The sequence below is a fragment of the Crocodylus porosus genome, unplaced genomic scaffold (genome assembly GCF_001723895.1).
Source record: "Crocodylus porosus isolate Cpor-Errol unplaced genomic scaffold, CroPor_comp1, whole genome shotgun sequence".
NCBI lineage: Eukaryota > Metazoa > Chordata > Crocodylia > Crocodylidae > Crocodylus > Crocodylus porosus.
The window spans coordinates 81,298,206-81,323,410 of record NW_017728906.1 but is presented as its reverse complement, the minus strand read 5'-3'; the positions used below and the strand labels follow the sequence as shown (position 1 = coordinate 81,323,410).

General features: G+C 43.4%; 1 protein-coding gene across 1 annotated transcript in view; it reads right to left on the bottom strand.

Moving 5' to 3' along the window:
* OCA2 (OCA2 melanosomal transmembrane protein) overlaps positions 1-25,205 on the bottom strand; it is a 400,590-nt gene that overhangs the window by 123,306 nt on the left and 252,079 nt on the right. The window contains exons 19-21 of the mRNA XM_019529440.1: positions 14,555-14,682; positions 8,816-8,875; positions 8,126-8,230 (exon numbers count right to left, since the gene is read on the bottom strand). Coding sequence (XP_019384985.1) covers positions 8,126-8,230; positions 8,816-8,875; positions 14,555-14,682 — 293 coding nt within the window. The remainder of the gene's footprint in view (positions 1-8,125; positions 8,231-8,815; positions 8,876-14,554; positions 14,683-25,205) is intronic.

Genomic DNA, 25,205 nt, shown 5'->3' with positions numbered 1-25,205 from the left:
GGGGAGACCCCTAGTGGCGGGAAGGGGGAAGCGCAGCCGCCAGTCACCAGGGCTGCACAGGTGCTGGTTGCCGGGGCAACTGGTAAAACCCCCACTGCTTTGTCATGCAGGGACACAGATGCCAGAATCTGACCCCCCACCTCTCCTGGCCTGGCTGCTGCAGACAATTGGCCACAGACAGACAGCAGGGCTGGGGACAGAGCAGACCAAGTTCCAGTGTACTGCCCTGTGAGGGGGAGTCATCAGGGACCCAACAAATGAGCCTCGGATGCTGGCAGACAGCAACCTAACTTGAGTTGGGAGGGAATCTGGTACAAAAATTCAATAGACTGGTCTAACCTAAACCACTTAAGTCTGATATGGCACTGATCCAGGTCTATCTTAGATTGGGTTCCGCCACTTTTAAACCAGTTTATGTGCACTGAACTTCTGTTCAGTTATGGGTATAGACCAGTTTCCAATCAGTTATACTGGTTGATGTCTAATGTCTGTACCTGGCATATGTATGTGGGAGTTCCTCACTTTCATAACAAATAGCCATGACCATGGAAATCAAACATTTTCATCTTTAAGTGTAGCTCCTCAAGGGTCTGTTACAATCTTATTTAAGTCAACGGGAATCTTTCACTTTGCTGGGTTTTGAATAAGGCCCTTTCATTATCTGAATACATCCCATTTCAACATTTTTTTTTACAAAGCAGTGGTTACCAAATGAGCCTCCATTTAAAAGAAATGCTTCTCACTTCTTCTGTTAAATCACATTTAACATCCTTTGCTATGTTAATTCATATAATTATATGTGTTATGCACCAGCTTTGCACGCACAGTGAATACTTGAAATTTCAGCCTCATTTACTGTTGTAATTAATCCAAGTGCTGCAAATAGAAACATAAAATATTAAATGGCTGGAAAGAAATGTGTCACTCTATGCTTTGTGTTTTTGCCTTAGAAAAAAAATGGCTTATATAGCAGTCTTAGATCCAAAACTATATATTTTTACAAGAGGAGCTAAGACAAGGCAAGATAGATAACTACAAAACAGGATGCATTTTAAGTGAAACATACATAATACTGGTATTGTTCCCATATTTATTTCATTTTATTTAGACTTCAGTAATATTTTGCAATTTTTCAGCTACCACATGATACCCTTCAATGGAGAAAAAGGCAACCATGCGTTTGTATGAAAAGCTTATCCGAAAACTTGTCTTCCCTTCCTCTCGCCTCTCCCCACAACAAAGGGAGACTATAAACAGTAGAGAAAACATTTGTATAACAGCAATAACTTTATACCAGAAAATTAACCTTTATTATCTTGCCTCTTTTTTCAGTTTTAATTTTTTTGTTGAGGAGAAAATTTTGCTTTCTTGACAGCTCTACTAGAAAGAGTATTTTGATCTTCCATTATCTCACTTGCCAACTTGATTAGCAGGATTCAAGGAAAATACAAACAAAGTGGCTCAATTATGGGGAATACAATGGTAGGTAAATATAAGCTCCGATCTATATATATAGTAGTGTTTCATTTTAAGCACAGAAAAAATGTGGATTTTGGGTTACTTTTTTTAATCCAAAAATTGGGGATTTTTTTTTTTTAATCAGAGAAAACCAGGATCCCTGTTGATAAGCTAGTAGATCTGCAAGGCACGGGGTGTTGTGGAATGGCATTGATAGTATTGCCTTCGATGTTACAATTTCAGTTCAGGAGGGCTTAAAAGTAATCCTTTCACTGTGTGTTGATGGCGTCTGAAGAGCCAGGCAGGAGCCCAGGTACAGGTTGCTATGGCAACCAGCTAATGAGGAAATTAGTCTGCACCTGCACCTGGTCAGCTGGCCAGAAGAGGCAGGGCCCTGGGCCCATATAAACTCCAAGCTGGCCCTTCTTTGCTGGTGACCAGGGGAGAAGGTGTCCCCTTAGAGCAAGTGAAGGGAAGAGGCCTAACTAAGTTCTGCTCTGAGTAATGTAAAGGGGCTGAGCACACCTTATGTAGCTTGTGTTATGTTATAGCCCATGGTCTTATGTTTTGTTTGCCGTTTTATAGGGCTGGTGGCTTGGGAGAGGCTATTTGGGGAAGGAGGAGGCCTCACTGGGGGCCCACTGCAGCATGGGGACCCTGGTGCCAGAGAGGGCATGGCATTTGAGCTGTGGAGAGCCCAGGTGCCAGTGAGGCACAGCATTTGGGTTCTGGAGAGCCCAGAGAAGACAAGGGAACCAATTCATACCAAGGCACAGACTAAACAATGTCAATGCCATTTGAGAGGCTTGGGACATGGTAAAGGGGCAGCTAGAGCCACACACAGAGCCCATAAGGCTAGGGTGCCCCTGAAGCACCAATTGTGAAATGGGACCTACGAGGGGTCTGGGAACCCATGGGGTTCAGAGAATCCATTAAACCATGTCCAAGAGGACTGAAAGGCAGCCTCCCTGTTTTTATATTTCCATCAAAAAAGTGGCAGGAAAGAACTGAGGGTGCCCATTGGGCCAAACTGGCACGGTCGAGGGGCCTTAGGAGATCACAGCTGTCCTTGAGGACCTTATCCCGTGACAGTAGCCGTAACTGTTTTGCTTCTGACTGGAGTTGGTGTCATTCTGCCAACCTTTCAAAAGCTCTCCTTTTTCTGTCTATGAGAGCTTATATTTCCCTACTACTGTCACTGAACCAACCCTGATGTTTTTGTGGAGAAGCCTATACACACACTTCATCAATGCCTTTTTTTGAGGCTTTCCCAGTGATCAGTAGTGTCAAGCTCATCAGAGAGGTCAGAGAGCTTCTCACTCAGGCACTGCTGGAGATAATAGATTTTAGCAGGGACTTTCAAGCATTTAATTTTCAATGTCTTCCTTGGTTGCTTTTTTTGTGTATGTTGATTTTTGGATGATACGAATGAACATAATAGCATGTATCAAACAATGATCCAGCCATCAGTCATCTGTGCTGCTCGTAAGTCTGGTAATATAGATGTCATGATAGTCTCAGGCACTTGGTATGCCAGTCAACCAGATGGCAGCATTTTGAGTGGGGGTGCATCCATGACTTCTTCCATTTGTTGCTTTGGAAGAATAAGGAGTTTGTAATGAGATCATATTCCAAACATTAGCTCAGAAGAATTCCACTTGTACTGACTTCTCCAACCCTTCCTTTCTGAGGGTTCCTCTCCACAGCTCTGAGTTCCTTCCCATTCTAGCACTGATACCACCAAGAAGATTTATCTCATCTTCTTTGGGGACATATGATAGGATTTGGTCCAGTTAAGAATAGAACTCTTCTTTTGTTTCATCATCTGCATCCATATTGGGATGTAAGCACTGATGACTGTTTCATAGTCCCTTTTGGTCAGTTGGCGATAAAGGGTCATGAGACAATCCATACTGTAGATGTGTCCATGTTTTTCACCTTTTCTCTTCAAAAGAAGATATAGCCACCACCATGTTTCTGAGCTGCCCCTCTTCTGCACATCTGGTCTCACTGGACATCCAGGAAAAATGGATGCAGTCAAATTTTTAGCACCCAAATAGGCTACTTTATCTCACTGCATGATCAAACAAAAGGAAAATTGAGGCTGTAATGGAAGAAGCACTCCTCTGAAACCTAGACGTAGGTTAGTTCACAACTGTCACTCTCTGGAAAATACTGCAGGAGGTTATTGAGGAAAGACTGTGTTGCAACCCTCTCAACTAAAACTCCTCTTGGTACTCCAGGCAGGTACACAATGTTGCAACAACAGCAGCTCACACACCCTTTCAAAGAAATCAGCATAACTTCCTGGCCCAGCTGGGCCAGTTCCATTAAGTAAAGATGGGATCTCTCTTTCCTCTCTGTTAGGAAATGAAAAACACTACCAACTTCAACCAAGAGGAGCAGAAACAAGCTATCCAACAAGATCATGCCCATTATATGTGTTGGGGCACTAGGCAAGAGGGCTGTCAACCAGGTCATACCTTCCTGCGTGTGCAGCTGCATAAAGTATACAGTTTAGCCACTTCTCATCCTTTACAACAGTATGCTCTTTAGTGAAGGGAGAAGGGTACTTACAACCATTTTATACCTTCTGTGAATGTTTATATATCCTTTTACAAATGGTAAAAGTGTGCATTTTCCATGAAAGAGGTACCTACATAGGTGGTGGAAGGTCAGAGCTAATGGGGTTCAGCCCCCTCAAATGCAGCTGGTAGGGCTGCAAGACTGCTTGGCTTTGGGCAGCTGCAGCAGGGGTGGGGCAGGACATGCATGCCAGGATTGCAGCCCACCATGTCAATCACTGGCTGCCCAGCGCAGTAGGCAAGTAGCAGTCAATCCTATGAATGGAAAAGGTCTAGGGGGAGGGGTGCAGATCAAGGCCCCCATGCTGAGGGAGGGAGTGGGGCAGAGGCAGGAGTTGGAGTGAATGAGGCCCTGGCCGGGACAGGTGGTGAGACAATCGGAGCCCGGGCTGTTCATCCAGGGGTGTGGAGGGGCTCATGCCACTGTACACACGCCGGCAGAGGCCCAAGTCTCCCTGATCTGTACACGGGATGGAGGTGGCTGCTGCTATGAGCTGGGCTTTGCGTACCCCTACAGCTGCCCCAGGAGCAGCGCAACACCATGTGCCATCTGCCACTGGGCTGTGCTGAGTCTCCTGCCTGCCCAGCAGTGGGTCATTGCACAACTCTCGAGGCAGTGGGGTGCAAAGCCCAGCGTGTCATATCAATTGCCTCCACCCCATGCACAGATCAAAGGGGCACATGCCCCGCTCAGCCTCCACTGGAGTGAGTACAGTGGCGTGAGCCCCCTAGTGCCCCTGGACAAGCTGTCTGGGCTCTGATTGTCCCATTGCCTGGCCAGGGTCCCATTCACCTGAGCCCCTGCCCCACTCTATCCGTCACTGCTGGGGCCTCGATCTGTCCCCCACGCCCCCAGCCCTTCCCCCATGGACTTACCTGTTGTGGGGGTTAGTGTGTGCGCACATGTGCATACATGCTCAGCCCCCACAAATAATTTTTTCTCCCTCTACCTATGGATACCTACTGTTTAAAATATACCTTCAAAGAAGAAAAAAATCAGTAGCTTGCAAAACTATTGATGCCTTTGTTAAACACAGTCTACCTTGGCAGATTTCTGGGCTTCTATCTAAAACATTTACCAGGCATTGGAATGTAAGAAATTAAACACAAGAGAAAAAAACATATTTGGTAGAAAAGAAGGGAAAAAGAGATCCAAAATGTAAATTAGCAACATGAAAAATACAGTGTGCTTAAGCTCCTGACCGTTTTAAAGACAATAAATGGCAGGTCAAAATCAGTCTGCTTCCTAACAATGAATTGTCAGAGATCCAGCCACCTTGCCAACAATGTGGCTAATAGAAATTGTTTATTACAGTATGTTGAGAAAATAGTATTAAAACTCAACTAAAACAAGACTTTATTGCAGCTATATTTTTAGACTCTAGTAGTAAGACAAAAAATATAAACAGATGGCTCCAACATATGGAGCCTATAAAACAAGTCAATTAAATCAAAGAATAAAATCCTAATAAAATCACGTAGCGTAACATTTTAAGGGAAGAATACCCTAGCTATTGAATAAACTATGCCATGAATGCAGGCATTGAAAATGAATGGGACTTAAGCAAGGGTTTGTCCAGCTCAAAAATCGGAAAAAGGTTTGAGGAATATGTTATGGAATGAAACATAAAACAGCACTATGTAATTTCACTGTGTTTGGGTTTTTTTCCAAACATGAAGCAAGACATACAGTCCAAAATGAAAAGTTTACAGTTCTGTAGATAAAACCAAAATAAATACAATACTCAAGTTTCCAATCTCTTAACTACTCAGTCCCAAAAAGTCTCCTGTAGCTCTCCTTAGAGAAATAAAAATCTGCCAATATTTGCCAATTTTATTTTGGGGGGCCTGCCATTTTTAGCACCTAGCCATTACAAAATTTAGCTCAAATTAATGTTTGTATGAACACAATTTAATCCCAAGTAGAATGCATGGAAAATGTTTCAAGTACTGCATGCTAGGTAATCAAGGGAAAGGACTCTATACCTGTGAAACCAAACTTGCTCTAAGAGTTATTTGCAGAGATGCTACCATTACAACTATTGTTCTAACCCTTTTGCTCGCAGACTAGCTTCCTGGTGCTTCCTCCTAACTGTGCTACAAGTTCCATGAAGGTTACCAGAGTAGGTGTCTAAATTTATATAATGAATGATGAATCCATCTGCTGTGTGCTCTGTAATTTTACTTCACTATCACTCACCATCTTCATGTAATGAACTGTGACACGTCCTCTCCAAAAAAAACCCATTGATTTCGGGATAGGAATCTATGTAGTCACTTTTAAATGCTTGAAGAAGAGAAACCTATAATTACTTCCCAGCAGCCACATTTCAGCTGGGGTTCAAAGTCCTTTGTATTTTGGAGGTGTCATGTTAGCTGAGGAATCAAATTTTTATAGGTTCTGTAAATCAATTTTTTTCCTCTTGTGTGATTCCAATTCTTTGTGATTTGACCTGAACAGGAACAAACCAAATCCACCCAGATTTATACCAAGACTGAATCAATAAGTTCCTTAACCTGTGGGTTGTTTAGTCGCATAAAAATTATCTTGTAATGTAAACTGTCCAAAAAGTGTGGTCTCTTCACACTCATTAACAATCTCCTTATAGTAAGTGTAGATTGATGGAGATACTCAAGACAGCACTGTCATTAAGGCTGGTGGAGTTATTCCTGAGTTGCTCTGACCAAGGAAGGATAATTTGGCCTGCAGTAAAGTTACACTGGGCATGTCTATCCGCAATGCCTTAATGCTCAGTGGACTGTTCTATTGTGCATTAGCACATCATGGTAAAAACCATGATAATGAGCAGTAGAATTAATGTGCATCCCAAAAAAATATTTGCCTTTGCTACAAGGTATTAGCACAGGATACTGCACCGTTATGTAGTACCTCATATTAGAGGTACTAAACTTACTGCGCAGTAGCAAAGGCACATTAATGAACATGTAGACATACCCACTGAAAAGTATTCTTTGAGTGAAAAAAATACAGGAGGAAGGGAAGAGGAAAAAAGACAGTTGCTCATTTTATGATGCATTGAAGATAATATTACATAAGAGAAGGATATTGCTTTCTTATCACATTTAACATGTTATGTTTCATTTGTTTGACAACATACCCCTCAGCTGTTCTTTGACATTCTTTGGGGTGTTGAAGGAGAAAGCAGAATCCTTAATGGTGAAGGTGATGTTGAAAAGCTGAAGAAAGGGCTGAAGAGGACCTTAAAAACCAACATACCTTAAACCAATCAAAGACAAGAGCAGCTTTGAAAATGTGTCACATTTTCTGGCTCAATTTACTCTTCCACATCAATAAACCAAGATTAACAATCCAAGCTTGATGGCCCATTCATTCATTCTTGAAGAATATGATTTTCTGTGTAACTTTTAAAAAAAGCAGGAATCCTGTTTATTTTTCTGCTTAACAATTCTTGACAATGTTTTATTTTACTACAGGGGGAAAAAAAGTTTTCTTACTTCAATCCATACAGCCAAGGGAAGATTCAGAGGGGGTGTGGTAGCATCCTCTTTCCACAGTGTAGCTCAGTGGCTCCAGTTACCCACAGCCCTAGACCACTGGGTCCCCTGCACAATCTAGACCATGCTGCTGAAGCAGCCACCAAGGACCTTTTTAAGTCCATGAAGGAAGTAAGAATACCCTGTCTTGACACTGCACCCTTCCCCTCGATGCTCAGCAGCTACATGCTCCACTCCCCTCACATGTAAGTAGACAGAGAGTTTCTCCTTCCTGCACCCAGAGACATAAATAAAGGGAGAGAGGATGGCACAGAGAGAGAGAGAGAGAGGAGAAAGAGGAGGAGAAATTCCACCGAGCAAGAAGAGGAAGGAAGGGGCTGCTAAGAACCATGAGTGGGTGAGTGGCACATCTGCACACATCTGATTATCTGCACATAGAAATGGCCAGCAAAACACCTAAATGATGTGAATAAGCTCATGTATAATGGCTCACTGCCTTGAAGAGATGGGAGCAGTTGTAATACAGCTGAGCAAACTTGTCATTAAATAGTTGGACTCCCTGGATATAATGGCAGGAAAAATGTAACTACTCCAGAGAAACATACCATTGTAGCAGTAAATGGAATATTGTCAATTAGGGATGATGCCAGTGCAGAGACCCAGACCACTAAAATGATAGCAATTGCCAAACGTTGATCTTCAGGAACCACCTGGCATGAAGAAAGATAAAGTTACAACTCCACTAACTGAAAATTAGCCAGCATTTTTTTTAGCTGTCACACTAAGCCCAGTATTTCTCTGTACTGCTAACGACATAATTGTGCAAAATCTTCACTACATTAAAAACATACTTTTTAAGGTAATGATTTGAAAGCAAAATGCATTCTAAAAAGGAGATAAATGACAGATTTATTAAAACAATAGTTGTATCAATTCAACAAATGTAGACAGACAGATGCAGTAATAGTCTAATAGTCGCTTTTACTTTTCCTATAAAAAACCACGTACAGCTACACTTGCATATTTTCCCTCTCCGGCTTTCTATATTAATTTCTACCTGTCCAATTTATTCATTCATTGGAAGTCCAGAAGAGAGTCATACTATTTAAATTCCACTAATGTACTGGGGAACGTAACTTGTTCTGAAGATCATTCACAATGGTGAAATTTACCTTTTGTATATGTGGTGAAAGAATATAAGCAATATAGAATTCAGTATCCAGTGATTCTTAATTAAATGCTTTATGTTTTCCCCTTATGATAGGAGTTAAATAAGTATAAACATTTTAATGTACCTTTATCAATAAAGCTGTCTGCTCTCCTATGTAGTCTATTAAATGGAGATGAGCCAGAGCCTAAAAGAGATGGATTTAGATCAACTAATGGAAGGTAAGCAAACGTGCAGTTAAAAACAGTTTGAAGTAACCATGCTGGGTTTGTTTTAATTTATTTTCCATTACAAAGATGTCAGTATTCGTTCTACATAAGGCACATGCTGGAATTGGCAAACTTGGCAGATAAGGCACCTTTATTTGAGGAATGTTATTGTATTTGACATGTCAATTAGGGTGCAACTAACCTCACCCCACAACACACTTGAAGCTTCTGTACACTCCAGTTCTAGCAATGTAGATATGAGGATGCTTTGGATGCATTCAGCACACCAGAAATATAGATTTTGAAGAGTGACAATAGGGGAGGACTCCAGAGTTTCCTCTTCATTGCATTTAAAGGTCTGGAAAGTTCATAACAAAAGATGGGCAGCCTCAAGTGAGTAGCCAGCAGCAACTTACCCTGAAAAGAATATAGATCACAGACATCTTATCCTAGTCTTTCTGGGCCAGAAGAAATCTTCAAATTCCAAGCAGGAAGGCAGGTCCAAAACCTGATATTCACTTGCTAGCTTTGTATTAAAGCAATATTGTGGGATAAACAATGCTGTTTTTCAGTTTATATCTATTTCTAGTGTTATCCATAGTAGAAAATCATACCAAGGCACTCATCCTTGAGAATAAACCTAATGTTCTGCCTAATATCTTCTTGTCCTGAGGGTATATTTGCATTTCAGGCACTACTGGTTATGTAGCTACTCCTAAGCTAGCTTAAAACTAGCTAAATCAGAAACTGCTAGCACTGTAGCCATAACAGCACAGAGCTCTACATGGACTCGCCACCAGATTATGCACTCTACTTAGGTGGGTTTTGCAGCTCTTACTGTCATCAATGACGCCACAACTACCCTGTTGGCAATACCTGAGATGACCAATTTAAAGATAGCTGGAATACTTTATTAACATTGTCTTTTCATTATGTCTCCGCAAAGCTTGTTAATAATTATTCAGTTGTACTTGAACCCTGTTTAGTATTCGGGCACAATACTCCAGAAAGGAAACATGGTCAAAAGATGACCTGAGGTTGCCATCAGTTTGCAAGTATACCGTCAAAGTAGAGACTATGGAAACACTAACTGCATATCTGTTAAGCCCTTTTACTATTACCCAAGGAAAGAGACAAGCATGGTGCAAACGATTGAAAGAAAGTGAGGAATTAACATGAGCCACAGCCTTCAGTAGTTGTGCTTTGCAGAATCATGTGGTCTGAGCACACACACACAGGGTTCTCCAAGAGCATCATGAATCTCATAAAAGGAGAATATTGTTTTGATAATTGGTACGCTCAGCCACACCAGTGCCAAACTGACAACAATCCTGGAAGTACACTTTTATACTGCTGGCACGATGCATCTTTTTTGGATCAGAATTTAACTACATTTATCATACCCATACATTTGTCTTCCATAGACAAAAGGTTGGGGTTTATGGGTTCTATATTATCATTTCTTTTGTAAATAAATATAATCGGAGGGGATGAAAGTAAAAAGGTATTTTGAATACTAAAACTGCATAAAATGGTATCACAAAGATAAATAAAATAAAGAGCTATATCACAGAGAGAAAGATAGAACTGGAGGATTTTATAATGAATAATGGTAACTCCCAAATGGGTCCTGAAAGAACATTCCTAGAGACAAGTTACCTGAGGGATGGCTCATCAGACCTAGATGGCTAGGCTCAGAAGAAGCTGAAAAAAGATTCTGACAGTGACTGATCTCTCAGTCAAGACTGGCAAGTAACTAACGATAAAACTGTCAAGAGTATGTCTCTAACCTAGGCAACTTGGGCTCCTAAATCACTTAGGCATGCTAAAAAACATTTTTATCCTAACATAGAATGATTTAAAGCATTACCATAGAGAAGCATGTCATCGTTCACAGGGAGAGCCATGAAGTACCTGGTGCTTAGTGCCTTTCTAGAACATGTTTAAGGACAATGAAGTGAGGTGATAGGAACTGACAGAAGTAAGGAAACAGTCCTCAATGGCTATGAATAGCAGGGGTGACCAACTTGTGGCACTGGCAGTCTCTGTGTGTGGCACACAGCACATCCGTGAGAGGACAACCAGCTGAGAAGAAGAGAGGGCAAGAAGCAAAAAGCAGAGCAGCAGATAAAACAGGGAAATGGCACTTAGAGAGGATACAAGACAATTTATGGTACGCTTGCCACAAAGATTGCCCCCCACTGATGTATAGTAAGATTTGGTTTGCCTCAGCAGGCAATGCTATTGAAGAAACTGTTTGGATTTGGTTTGTTTCTTGGAATTATAGCCAGCATAGTAAAAGCTAAGCTAAAAAAGGAAATACAAGAATCTTAATGTTTGGGGTCTGCTAGTTCAGACATGCTTCTGTTTTCTGGTAGTCTAAGAAAGCATGGATTGAGATCAGGAATAGTGTTTCAATATGATTGACAAATATTTTTCATTGTAATTTTTATATATGGAGATCTTTAGGTATGGTTCCAGTTGGCACTCCATATCTTACAGTTTATTTCCTAAGGTATCCCTGGCACAGCTTATGAAATATGCTATAGCTAACAGTTCGTCCAATGACTGCTGTTACCAGAGAAACCATAAAAAAATAAGTGAATTATAGCAATAGTAAGATAAACTGACATTCAACATATTTTACAACCTGATTGTACATCCGTGTCATAGTCAAATGTAAACAGTTAAATTCAAGCAAATATGGTAAATAACATTAGGGAATGTCACTTGCATAAAGTGCTAGCACCATAGCTAGAATAAATGCTATGGCTTCAGCATGTATCATCAGTCACAGCTGGCATATTTCAGAATATATATTAAAATAGTGGTCTCCAACCTTTTTAAGTAGGAGATCACTTTTTGCATTTAAAAGCAACCAAAGATCTACGGTGCACCAACACTCACCCCCCAGCATGCAAGTCTGTGGGGAGGGAAGGGGGGAGCAGATTGAGGCAGAGGGAGAAAAAATTACATGCGGGCATGCCCCCCTGCAGGTAAACTCTGTTGGGGGAAGAGCCATGAGAAGGGGCAGAGCAGATAGAGGCCCTAACCCCATTTCCTCCCTCATAGCGGGGCCTAGATCTCCTCCCCCCCAACAGCGGAGAGAGGGAGTGGGGCTGGAGCAGGGCCAGGCCCTGCACAGCAGCCAGGGCATCGAATGGACCCATGAGCAGTTTATTCAGAGGGCGTGGTGGGGCATGCACCCTGGGGGGGCATGGGGGGTATCAGGTCCTGGACCTGCACGCCAGCCAGGCTGCCTGCCATGGTGGGCTGGGATTGGGGCTGTGCTCAGGCTGAGCGGCAGCGACACTGGGAGTGGGGCTATGGTAGGGGGCTGCAGGCGCCCAAAAATTTGCCATAGCCCCCCCCTCCCCAGTGCTACTGCTGCCTGACCCAAGCACAGCACAGTCCACCACCACCCTGTGAAGAGTGTGGCACTGTCTTTCCCCCCACCCCCGGGATCTGTGTAGGGGGTAGGGCAGGTTGGAAGACCGTGCCACATTCTTCACTGTGGGGAGCTGGGCCACTCTGTGCTCAGGCTAGGCAGCAGTGCTGGGAGGGGGTCTACAGCAAATTTTTGGATGCTTGCAGCCTGTCCGCAGCCCTGCTCCCAGTACCGCCACCACCCAGCCTAAGCACATCCCTGGCCCCAGCTCGCAGCAGCATCCAGCCCAGCTGGCATCCAGATCTGGGGCCACATGCCCTCCATGCCTACCCAGGGTGTGTTTTTCCCCCCCTGCCTGTGCCCCCCAGATGAGCTGCTTGTGGTTCCATCCCATGCCCCATCTGTGCAGGGCCTGCCACTGCTCCAGCCCCAGTCCCTCCCTTGCAGCTGCTGCAGCCACCTGCACTGCCTGGCGTTTGGTGAGGGCATGTGCCCCCTCATCTGTGAGTGCCAGAGGTAGCTGCCATTGCAGGTTGGGCTTTGCCCTGAGCATCACTGCAGCTAGCCCGAGAGCAGCTTGACTCCACATGCATCCTTCCCTGGGCTGAGCCTCATTCCCTGCCCAGCCAGTGGCTGGATGCACTTGGTGTCAGGCCACTCCCAGGCCAGCTGCAGCGGGGCTTAGGGCGCAAAGTCCAGCCCGCAACAACAGCTGCCTTCTCTGCATATAGATGGGGGGGCATGTGCTCCCCGGGGCTTCACTGAGGTGCACATAGTGGCAGGAGTCCTCATGCCCCTGGACAAGCCTCCTGGGCTGGATCTTCCCACCACCACCCACCTAGCTGGGGTACCACTCACTTTACCTCTGTTCCTGCCTCTGTGGTGCTCTATCCCTTGCCACAGAGGCCTTGATCTAGCCCCCTTCCCCTTTCCTCCCCCATGAACTAACCTTCTGGGCTGGGGGTGGGGCACACACAGGCATGCACACATGCGCTCTGCATCCTCCAGCCTCAGATTGACTTGAAGAGGCTACAAGATCAACAGGTCAATCGAGATCAACGAGTTGGTGACCACTGCATTAGAAGTTGTGCATGAAATAGTAGGTGTTCTTAGATGTGCTACAATACTCATCAGAACTATTAAAGTCCTCATGAACTTTGTAAACTTATTAGCAACCCAGAAAATTTCCTATTGATGAGCAAAGTCTCCAGTAAACTTCCAGGAGTTTACTAGATTCTGACTGTTCTAATTTAAAATCAATTAGATATTGCTGAAATATCAATTGCTAATATTTACTGCAAATTTAACCCCATTCATGTTTGTGAATTGTTCATTAACTCATTCAGATGTGACCTTGAAATTATTAATTTTCACTAAAAGATTACAAAAACACATTTCATATTACCAGGCATTTGCAAACTGCTTGCTTTGGCAATTTATTGTCCAACATCTGCAACTATTCACCTGAGCTATATTGCTGTCTTGATACTGAACTCTTATTGGGTGACTAAAACTTTTAAAGCATAACAAGAAATAACAATGGGCCCTGTTGGAAATGCACATATAATCTTGTTTGCAGTGAATGTGTTTATTCATACAAAAATATTCATTCTCCAAATATGTGCGCCAAAAAAAAAAGTTCCCATAAAGATTTACAGAGTGAATAAAATGGGACACAAACATGACTGAATCAAACTGCTCAGAGACTGAATAAATAAGCTAAAAGTATTGTTTCATTAGGACTATCACGATTCAACATTTGGTCTTATATACTAGATCTTAACAAGAACTTTCAAGCATCAAACAAGCCCCAGGTTCAGTCTCCAAGATTAGTGATTTTGTAGCTAGAATATGGCAAAAGTGTTAGAGATTTTTAAACTAGAATTAATCCCTGATATTTGTTGTTTGTCTAAATAAGTCCAAATCAGTAAAAATAATAATAATAATAATAGTAAGTTCAGACACACCATCCTTGCTAATTTTAAAGCTATTCTTTTTGTGGAAGTTGAGAGAAAAGATCACTAAACTCTAATTTAAAAGCTAAAGGGAGACAGAACTTTGACTACAGAGTTCTCATAGCTCTTTAATTTTAATTTAGTGCTATTATGACTGAATTGTATCTTAATTATCAAAAAGCATTCAACCAATGTTGTGTGGGTGCTCTCTGTTCAAGATAATGTATGTCTTCATAAACTGAGTCAAATCCGAACAGACCAATTACAAAACCCAAAGGTATGAGTCTAGTGGATTTATTTCTTATTCTTCTTACCTCCATTAAAACAAACAAGGCTGCAAAGAAAAGAAGTGTTGCCCATTCCACTCTATTTAGTATCATCTCAAAATCATGGATGTCAGCTAAGACTAGCAGCCAAATAGCTCCCAACATTGCAATCCATCCTGCATGGAGGGGAAAAAAAAAACCATGAGTATACCTCTCATTTTCTAGTGTTGCATGTGTCCAGCATGTTCATTATTTTACTCATAACCTAAAATGTATGATAACACATTTTTTCAATATACATTTTTGACCATATGCAAATGTCACATAGGAGATCTACATCAAATTATCAACTTCTTGTTATTGAGACCAGCAGACCTCAAAATCCTGAGGAATCTAAAAACATATCCAGGCTTTAGGGAGAGGAAGTATTTTATGGTTGACCAAAACTCTACTGGATTTACTTCCCACATAAAATTCAATGGCAGCTGTCGCATTGTGCAGGTGCAGTGAGGTTCAGCAGGGTGCCGTGCACTGTCTGGGACCTGGGGCTGCTCCGCCTGTCAGCCAGAGTCTGGCACTACTCAGCCCCAGTGGCCCCAGCTCCCAGACAGCATGCAGCATCCTGCCAAGCCACACCATTGGGTAGCTGCCACACAGGTGCCAGATGGAAGGGGACAATCCCCACTGCCCCACGCTGCATGGGGGGGCTCTGCCACGAGTGCCCAGAGGCCCCAGTCGCCGCTGCTGCATCTGGTGAGTGCAGAGTTTGTTTGTTTGTTTTTTTGTGCCAAGACTAGGCTGGGGGATGGGCCCGGGCAGGGCAGCCAGGGGGACTTCTCCCATGGCTCCCCACTCCCAGGGAGAGGCAGGCACAGCCAGAGGAGCAGTGGGAGAACTTGCAGCCAGCCAACTGTGCCTGCTTCTCCCCAGCCGATCCAAATCATCAAATCTCTCTGAATCAGTGCCAAATCTTCTGAAGCTGATTTGGCCAAATCAATTCAGGACAGTGATCCAAATATCTGAATTGAATCACTGTCCTACAAATTGGCCGAGTTCCATAATACATTTAAATGGCATTGACAGTAACCACCACCTCTGGGCCCTGGTACAGCTACCCAGAGCCTGGGCCAGCTGTGGCAGGCAGTCGGATGGCTGCAAACAGCAGCAACAGGCATCAGCTGGGCTCCAGAGCCCCAGCCAGGCTGGCAGCAGGATGGACAGCAGGGGAGGGGCTGGGATTTTGCTCTCCTGACCCTTTCCCAGCCATGCACCTTGAGGCACACATGCAGCTGCTGCTGCCATAGGGCCCAGCCAGAACTCTGGAGCCCTGTGCAGCTGTTTGCACCCTCCCAGCCACAGCCAGCCTGAGGTCTAGGCAGCTCCTGCCTGCCACAGAACACAAGTTGCTTGCAGCACGGCTCACAGCCTCCGCACCACCTGTTGTGAGCAGCCCAGGATTCATAGCCAGTAGCAGCTGCCCGGAGTCCAGGCCAGCCATGACATGCTAAGCAAAATGGCTTTGCATGCCATGCTCTGGCACATATGCGTGGGGGTTCCCAATCCCCGCTCTACTTGTTAGCATTGTTTTATCACCACATTTTCCTACGTGTACACTATTTTTATCAACTTTTGTGTAATACACAAAAGTTTAACATGTTCTGCTCACACCTCTCCAGCAGGTCCCAGAGAGCACTGCCAGGTGGAACACTTTTCACCGTCAAGAGCACTTACATGTGCAATTTTACAAGAATCAATCATGTCACCTCTCTCTTTTAGTGCATGTAGTGTGGGAGACCTCAGGAAGACACTACAAAATACTACAGATTTCCCTACTATAGCAATACAGCTGACACCTCACTTTTCATCTCTTCTTCAGAGGTCGCAACCAATGTCATTACTCAAAGTGTCTCAGTAAGACAGAAGTGGTCCTGGTAGGGAGAAGGAAACACTTTAAGAATTTATTTAAGATCCTTGACAATGCTCCTAGTCAGAGACCTTTGTACATCACTAGATTCACCCTGAATCCTTCAGAATCAGATTGTAACAACCTTTCAAGTCCAGCTAAGCAGGAAAGCACCAGGAAACCATTATATTGCTACAGACTTCTTTTTAACTTGTCATTACAGGCCTGCTGTAAATTCCTCTCCATACGATTCTGTCAAAGGTAACTAAAGACTGCAGTTTGTGTTCTGTGAGGCAGCCTGCTTCTTGCAAGAAATACACATTTTCTCAGAATTTTGCACACTCCTCTGGTTTTCCCCTTGCCCTGGCTCCAAATAAAAGTTATTTCCTAGTCTTGAAAAATGTTAAGATGCCTCGGTAGCATAAGAAGGGTCCTCTTCAGCTGTGGCTTATACATCACTGTGCCCCATAGGGACTCAAAAGCTGCCTGTATGTATTAAGGTAACAGAGATGAGGTATACTATGGTACATGCTAATGAAGATCAGAGCCACCCCTCCCCCTCACACACACACACACACACCATACAGATATCGCACAATTAACTGGTTAATTATACAATTACCTGGAAAGCAGCTACATATGTAAAGTGGCTATTATGCCATAAAAAAGCTCCACATGCAGATATAAAGTTAGACCTCAAAAATGTGTGAGCAACCAACTTTAAGACTGGTTGCTCTCAAACTTTAATTTGCACATGTAACAGGGTTTTCCCTGCAGCTTGAGAGCCCCGTCAGCTGACAAGACTCCCAACCACAGTGGGAGTCCATGCCTACCATAAAACCCCCAGGTTCTGGGAATTGAGGTAGCTGTGATCCCCAGGACTCAGGGGTGCATGAAACCCCAGGGCCCAGGGGAACATGGCTGCCATGATCCCTAGAGTTCAAGGTCTCTGGACCCTAGGGATCACAGCTGTCACAATCTCTAGGGCTTTGGGGTATGGGAAACCACCAAGACCAGAGGATCACCACAAAGCAATTTCCACTACCCCAGGAATGTAGTAAAATCCTGGGGTTACGGGAATCACCGTGCAGAGATCTTGTGGCGCCAAGGGCTTCCCTTACCCCTACAGTGAAGAATTCACTGCACCAGTGATCCTCCCACTCCAGGGGTTTCATGCACCCCTAGGGCAGAGAGATTCCAATCCCCCTGCCCTGGGGCTGCATGGGGCACCCTCACAGCTGGGAACCCCCTCAGCTGGGATGTGTGGGGTTACCAGCCTCAAGAGCTTGTTAGTGTGGTATGGCAGGAGGCACTATTGTGTGAATTATGCATTAGATCACATCGCACTTTTCCCTGCACATGTAGAAGGGACAATAATGACATCTAGTCTTCATATTACCATACAAATACAGTAAAAGTTCTATTAACCAGCGTCTTACAATCCGGCATGCTCAATTAACTGGCTAGATATCAGGAAAAACTTCTTCACGGTAAGGGTGGCCAAAATTTGGAATGGGCTTCCAAAGGAGGTGGTGCTCTCGCCTACCTCGGGGGTCTTTAAGAGAAGGCTGGATAGGCATCCGGCTGGGGTCATCTGACCCCAGCACTCTTTCCTGCCTAGGCAGTGGGTCAGACTTGATGATCTGTTGAGGTCCCTTCTGACCTTAGCATCTATGAATTAGAAGTGACCCCTGAAAATGAAAAATGAGTACTGCTGACCTATACAGCATTTTTGTTTTATATGTTTCCATACTTAATTACATGGTCACTACCATATACACAGGGCATATATAACTACACACCTGATCACGCACATAACATGCATTTTGTTTTGTGACATGCCTTTTTTAGCCACAAAGCAGTGTCTCTATCTATCTTTAAACTCATACTAACCAATGATACAGTTACATTTGACTACGTTTGCATACATACAAATAACGTGGGAGTGGACTTTCCCAGGAAAAACTGAATCTCTGCACAAGGCCTCAATCAGTTTGCAATTAAGCAAGTGTAATACTGATCTTTTTTCTGTCTTTCGTATTTTATTTGCAATTAACCTTTAGCCAAAATAGGCACCTTAATTTGTGTATGTGTAAATCATAGATCTCTGTGTTTCTTGGGACCTGCCAATTGCATATAAATACTAGCAACTAAAGTGTTATCAATGCTTGCCTTTGAATAATGTGACAGTTGACATGCTACAAAATGCATTAATAAACTCAGGTTTATAATAAAACTCTAGCAGTCCCCTCCAGTGGAAGGGAGGAGCTATCACCAAAGAGGAGTATACCTCCATCACTCAGGTTTGTAGGGGATGCTGTTAGGAAAGCTAAGGCAGATAAGGTACTAGGGCTAGCATCAAAGACCAAGGACAACAAAAAGTCCTTTCTTAAATAGGGAGTATGAAGAAAGCACTGGGTAATGTGGGGCCCCTGCAGGATATACTTGGCAATCTGGTGGTTGCACCAGAGGAAAAGGCAGACCTTTTTAACAATTTCTTTGCCTCCGTTTTTTTGTGCAGGGACTGGGACTCCCCCACTGAGGATGGACTCAGGAGAGAGTCCACCAGGCCTAGGGTCAGGGACGACCGAGTTAGGAAACTTCTGGAGGGGCTGGATATGTTCAAATCAGCAGGTCCAGATGCTCTTCACCCCAGGGTTCTGAGGGAATTGGCAGGGGTTATTGAGGGGCCCTGGCACGGCTTTACGAGCACTCATGGTGCTCTGGCCAGGTGCCAGATGACTGGAAGAAGGCCACTGTGGTCCCCATTTTCAAAAAAGGGAGGAGGGGGGACCCAGGCAACTATAGGCCCATTAGTCTTACTTTGATCCTTGGGAGGCTCTTTGAGAAGATTATCCAGGAGCACATCTGGGAAGGACCAGCAGGGGGGATGATGCTCGGGGCAACCAGCATAGATTCCTTAGAGGCAGGTCCTGTCACACCAACCTGACTGCCTTCTACAATCAGGTCACAACATCATTGGACACAGGTGTCGTAGTGGATGTAGTCTTTCTGGACTTTAGGAAGGCCTTTGACACTGTCTCCCACCCCATTCTCATTAAAAAGCTAGGCAACCATGGCACTGATGCCTACACAGTCAGATGGGTCACAAATTGGCTGAGGGGCCGCACCCAGAGAGTGGTGGTGGATGGATCATATTTGGCTTGAAGGGATGTGGGCAGTGGGGTCCCCCAGGGCTCAGCCCTCAGGCCCACACTGTTCAATCTCTTTATTAGCAACTTGGATGAAGGGGTGAAAAGCACTCTGTTCAAATTTTCTGACAACACCAAGATTTGGGGCGAGGTGGGCACACTAGAAGGGAGGGACAGGATACAGCTGGACCTGGACAGGTTACAGGGGTGGGTGAATGTGAATAGGATGGGATTCAATAATGACAAGTACAGGGTACTGCACTTGGGCAGGAAGAACCGGCAGCATAGCTATAGGCTGGGGAACTCCCTTCTCAAAAAGACAGTGGCTGAAAGAGATCTTGGAGTCATTATCAATTCCAAAATGAACACGGACCACCAATGTGAGGATGCGGTCAGTAAGGCCAACCGCACCTTGTCATGCATCCACAGATGCATCATGAGCAGGGCCAAGGAGGTGATCCTCCCCCTCTAAGCGGCACTGGTCAGGCCGCAGTTAGAGTACTGCATCCGGTTCTGGGTGCCACACTTCAGGAGAGATGTGGCCAACATTGAGAGGGGCCAGAGGAGGGCCACACATGTGATCCGGGGACAGCAGGGCAGACCCTATGAGGAGAGGCTACGGGACCTGAACCTGTTCAACCTTCACAAAAGAAAGCTGAGAGGGGACCTGGTGGCTTTCTATATACTTACAGAGGGGACCAGCAGGGAATGGGAGAGACCCTGTTCACCCGAGCACCTCCCAGAGTAACAAGGAATAATGGCCATAAGTTGTTTGCGAGTAGGTTCAGGCTGGACATTAGAAGACACTATTTCACAGCCAAGTCAGCTAGGATCTGGAATCAACTTCCAAGGGCAGTAGTGCTGGCTCCTACCTTGGGGGTCTTTAAGAGGAGGCTTGACAATTACCTAGCTGTGGTCACATGAGCCCAGTATTTTTCACCTGCCCAGGGCAGGTGGTCAGACTTGATAATCTACTTAGGTCCCTTCCAACCCTACATCTATGAATCTATAGAGGACAATTACACAACCTACCATTCCCACATCAAATACTTAGAACAGTCAAAATTTGGGGGGAAAAAAGGAGAGAAACATTTGCTATATATAATATCCCCTTTAAAAAATGCTTAAAGGGAATATCAAGTTAGAGGCATCTCCTGAACGTATGCTAATGTTCACCCACCATATTAATCTCAATGCAAAAGTTTAATTGCAGACTTTTACATCCCCCAGAAATGCTTAACCTGAGCACATATCAACAGTGAGTGAAATACTATTGAGGCCGTATATACAGATACAAATTCAACCTATTATACAGGTTACATGCATGGGTACATGTGCATGCACACACACAGAATGTGGAAATATTTGAATCAACTACACAATTAAATTGACTAAAAGTGTTCAAATAAGCTACTTGAAAATTGTGTTTATTTGTAGACCATTTTTGTCAATATTTTTAAATGTTAAATAACATTGTACTATGCTGTAATACTTAAAAGTATAACACATATATCAGAAAACATAAATTGTATGCATATGTTGAGCTGTTAGATGAAATCATAGATTGTGGCCTTCAGTAATATTTAAACATTAATAGACTTTTTTCTAAGTTGCCTGAATACAGCAACACTTTGCCTTTTTTAGATCTCTTCCATTAAGCAGTGATATTTCTTGGCTTCTTGAGTGACCTTCTAAGACGGGTCTTGCAATATATAAATGATTTTGAGTAGCTGTAGTGCCACTTGTAGTATCATATCTTAAGATTGCTACCAGATGCCACTAGGGATGTGATAGTAAAAGGTAGCTTGCAATATAACAGTGCACATGGATCCAATATGAGAGAACTAAATATAACAGAGTTGATGTAAACTAAAAAGCCAAGTGACTGAAAAGAAATAGCAGCCTACGGAGGGAAGAAAATAAAATTAAAAAGCTAAAAGCATAAATGAAGAATAAGAAAAAAAGAAAAGGCACAAAACCGTTTGCTTTTTAGTCATAGATTAACACACCTATAAAACTTGAGTATCACTCAGACTATTGTCCACTGCCACATTAATAAAATAGTAACAAATAACATTAGGTTGTGGATAGTGCTATTCATTGTAAAAGCAATTTTACAGATGAGATGTGATGGCATCCAAGGTAAAAAATCTATGAAAAACACAATGAAACACTGATATCTGAGTAAGCCTAATTCCCTCCAATAATTATCAGTACTCTAGTTATGGGAGCTTTATATTGAAATATACAGCTACACACCTACCTATGTTACACAGGTACATATGCCCGGAAAATTTTAGTCATAGCTCAAGCTGTTACGGTTTTAAAACAAATACAAGGTCCACAGACACAATGATTTTTGAGAGTCAAAAAATAAAATGAAGAGAAAAATATCAAAACAAAAGGTTTGCATTTCCACAAATAGGAGACACACATAACAGTTTTCACACATGAAATTTTGTCATGTGTATGTGCAATTGCATGGACAAGGTATATATTACAAGGATATATTAGAATGACTGCACATCTGGGGACATAACTCAAGCACCTATTTTGACAAAATTGTCCTGACAGAGTTGAATATTAAATGTAACCACAGGAGCACATCTTTCTCTCTCTCTGCCCTATTACAAACAAAAGTGTTAATGACTCTACAAAAGTGTTAATAACTCTGTCTTGAAAAGACAGTGCAAGAGAAACTTCTGCATTCAAGCCAATATTGCTTGAATTAGTCTGAAACCATCCACTAAGCTAATTCTATCACAGAAAAATAGTTCACCGTGTGTTTAATTACATATACTATCCATATTTGAAAGAAAGAAAGAAAGACTTTTTTTTTTTTTTTTTTTACTTTTAAGAGATGTTTATTCCAGAGAGGGTGACAAATGAAGGGCAGTAGACATGTACAGGTTGGTCGGAGGATCTGGGCCTTGAGGACAAGGCCTGGGCTCATGGCCAGCAAGGCCTGCCTGCACACTTTAGACAAAAAAACAAAAACACAAAGAATAAAAGAAGTATTTACATATATACAGTTCTGCCAGTGGGGATGCCCAGGGGGGCCTCAGGACATCAGGGGTCGGCCCGCCTGGACAAAGCCCAAGGTCTCAGCTCACTGGGTGCGCCTTTTCAAAGAAAAGAAAAGGAAACAAATTTAAAAAAACATAATCAGATAAGGATAAACCATATTCTGAATGCCATTCTGTTTATTCTCTTTAAAAACCATAAGACTTTAAAAAACCCCTCTAATTTACACACGCATGGAAGTCAAATCTCTACACTGTATCTTAGAGAGTAGAAAAATGAAACATGCATATCAGTTGTGTGTCTGTCTGTCACTATTAGTCATTTTAACCTAGCACTACTGCATGCCAAAGCAAGATGATTTAGTAGTATGGAGGTCAAGGGCAGGAAGCCCTTCAAAGTCAAAATGCTTCGATTTGCCACTTTCAAGTCCATCATTTTCAGGTCAAGAGTTAAGGAGACAGCTTCAGCTGTGAGAAGTGATAGCTTAATTTTAGCTGTTGTGGAAAATCATCAAAGGGGAAATTACCACAGACAATAGAGAACAAGATGGCTGATTACAGTAAAAAGATCATCATTATAAATGGGAGCCAAATAAGCAAGTACCTGACAATGAATTACTGTATACTTTAATAATTCAGTCAGTATTAACTGGAAGTCAGGGGAAAAGATATGCAGTGCTTGGCAAGAAAGGGCGAAAAGCAATGAGATCTTGAAGAAAATGTGAGTGTTTTCAGGGGTCACTTCTAATTCATAGATGCTAAGGTCAGAAGGGACCTCAACAGATCATCAAGTCTGACCCACTGCCTAGGCAGGAAGGATGACCCCAGCCAGATGCCTATCCAGCCTTCTCTTAAAGACCCCCGAGCTATGTATATGTATATGTAAATTTTTGAGCACGCATCCCTAATATGTATATTTATATAAATATATATCTAAATAGAAGTTCTAATATTTTCTTCCTGCACCCCAATGGATCGTCTTGCGCACCCCACTTTGGAAACCACTGCTCTAGGATGCCATCTTCACTGGATTAGAATTTACTGTTACAATCTTAAAGCTCAAATTATGACTCTTGTATGTACTATACCAATGTTGGCTCTAGTTAGATTCTCTACTCATGGAGTACATGTACATATGCACTTTACTGTGGAGCTTACTAATTAGCTCCACAGAAAAGAGCCACTGTCTACATGTGCACTGGTATTAGAGCACAGTAAATTACTGCCACACAGCTCCACACTTTAATGTTCTTGTGCCCCAGCCAGGCTCCCTGCCACCTGATGCCACTACCTGGAGACTGGGGCTGACCCCCAAGCCTACTGCTAGCCCAGAGCTACTATGCCTTGGCTCAAGCTGCTGCTGTCCCAGGTGCTGTGCAGATGCTGCTCCTGAGAGTTAAGCACTTTCTGGCACATAGTATCATAGAAAATGAGGTTTGGAAGGACTCTCTCCAATTTGTCCACATCCTTTCTGTTGTGGGAGACCCAAAACTGGACACAGTACTCCAGATGTGGTTTCATCAGTACCAAAAACAGAGGAATAATTACTTCCCTCAATTTCTACTTATTTAGAATAACGTATACAGATTTCTATCCTCTATCATTTTCCATTGGAGTGGGGCTGGTAGGGAAACAGTGCAGGGAAGGTGGCTTGTCACCAAAACACTGTGCACACTTGGTCTTAGCATCCCGGGGTGTGGGGGAAGAGGGGAAGCTGCCAGGCTACAGGCAGGCAGTGTTTCACCTTTTAGAAGACAGAGCTTGGGAATAGTTTGCTGGGAAGACATGGCAGCCTGCACCCTCATAGTGCCTAAATGTGCCATGCATAACTTGGAGAACAGTTGGGATGTCCCAGGGAGACCCTAATTTGAACACCATAAAAAAAAGGTGGCTGCTGGTCCACTAATGTCATCGGGGGCAGGGGCAATGGTCTGGCAATGGGGGACCTGCCTGGTGACCAATGCAGTGACCCAAGTGCAATTTTAAAAATCCTTCATTGTCCAGCGATGTACTTGTTAATTTTGGTACAGAACGCCATGTAGTGCCCACTGGGGGGGAGAAGGTTTGGTCTGGCTGCAAGTGTAAAAGCAGACAGTTAATTTTCAGAAAAGACAAACCAGCTTAGCATAACTTTTTTATCTGGGGGGAGGACGGGATTGTCTGTGGCATACATCAAGAATAAAATACCAAAAGGTAATGAAAGATTGTGAATATTTTAGGAATGGCGATTTTGCCAGCTGTGTTCACAAAGACAGAAAGAGGCAGGAAGGAATTGTAACAGGACCTGGTTTGGATAGCTATTGACATGCAAATGATGCAAGTGCTTTCATGGTAATATACAACTGTTGAAGGCTTTGGGGACCAGGGCAGAGAACCAGAATTGAGTGGGTGGACTACTTGCTAAAGACCATGGCTTCCTTAAGTCCTAATGGACTAAGGAGAAAGAAGAGATTATTCTTGATGGCCACAGAAGATTCACATCACAGAACTCTGGTTATAGAAGAGGAAATGGAAGATGACTGGAAAAGGGCCAACATGGTTCCCATCTTCAAAAAGGGGAAGAAGGAGGACCCGGGAAACTATAGGCCAGTTAGTCTTACCTCGATCCTAGGCAAGCTGTT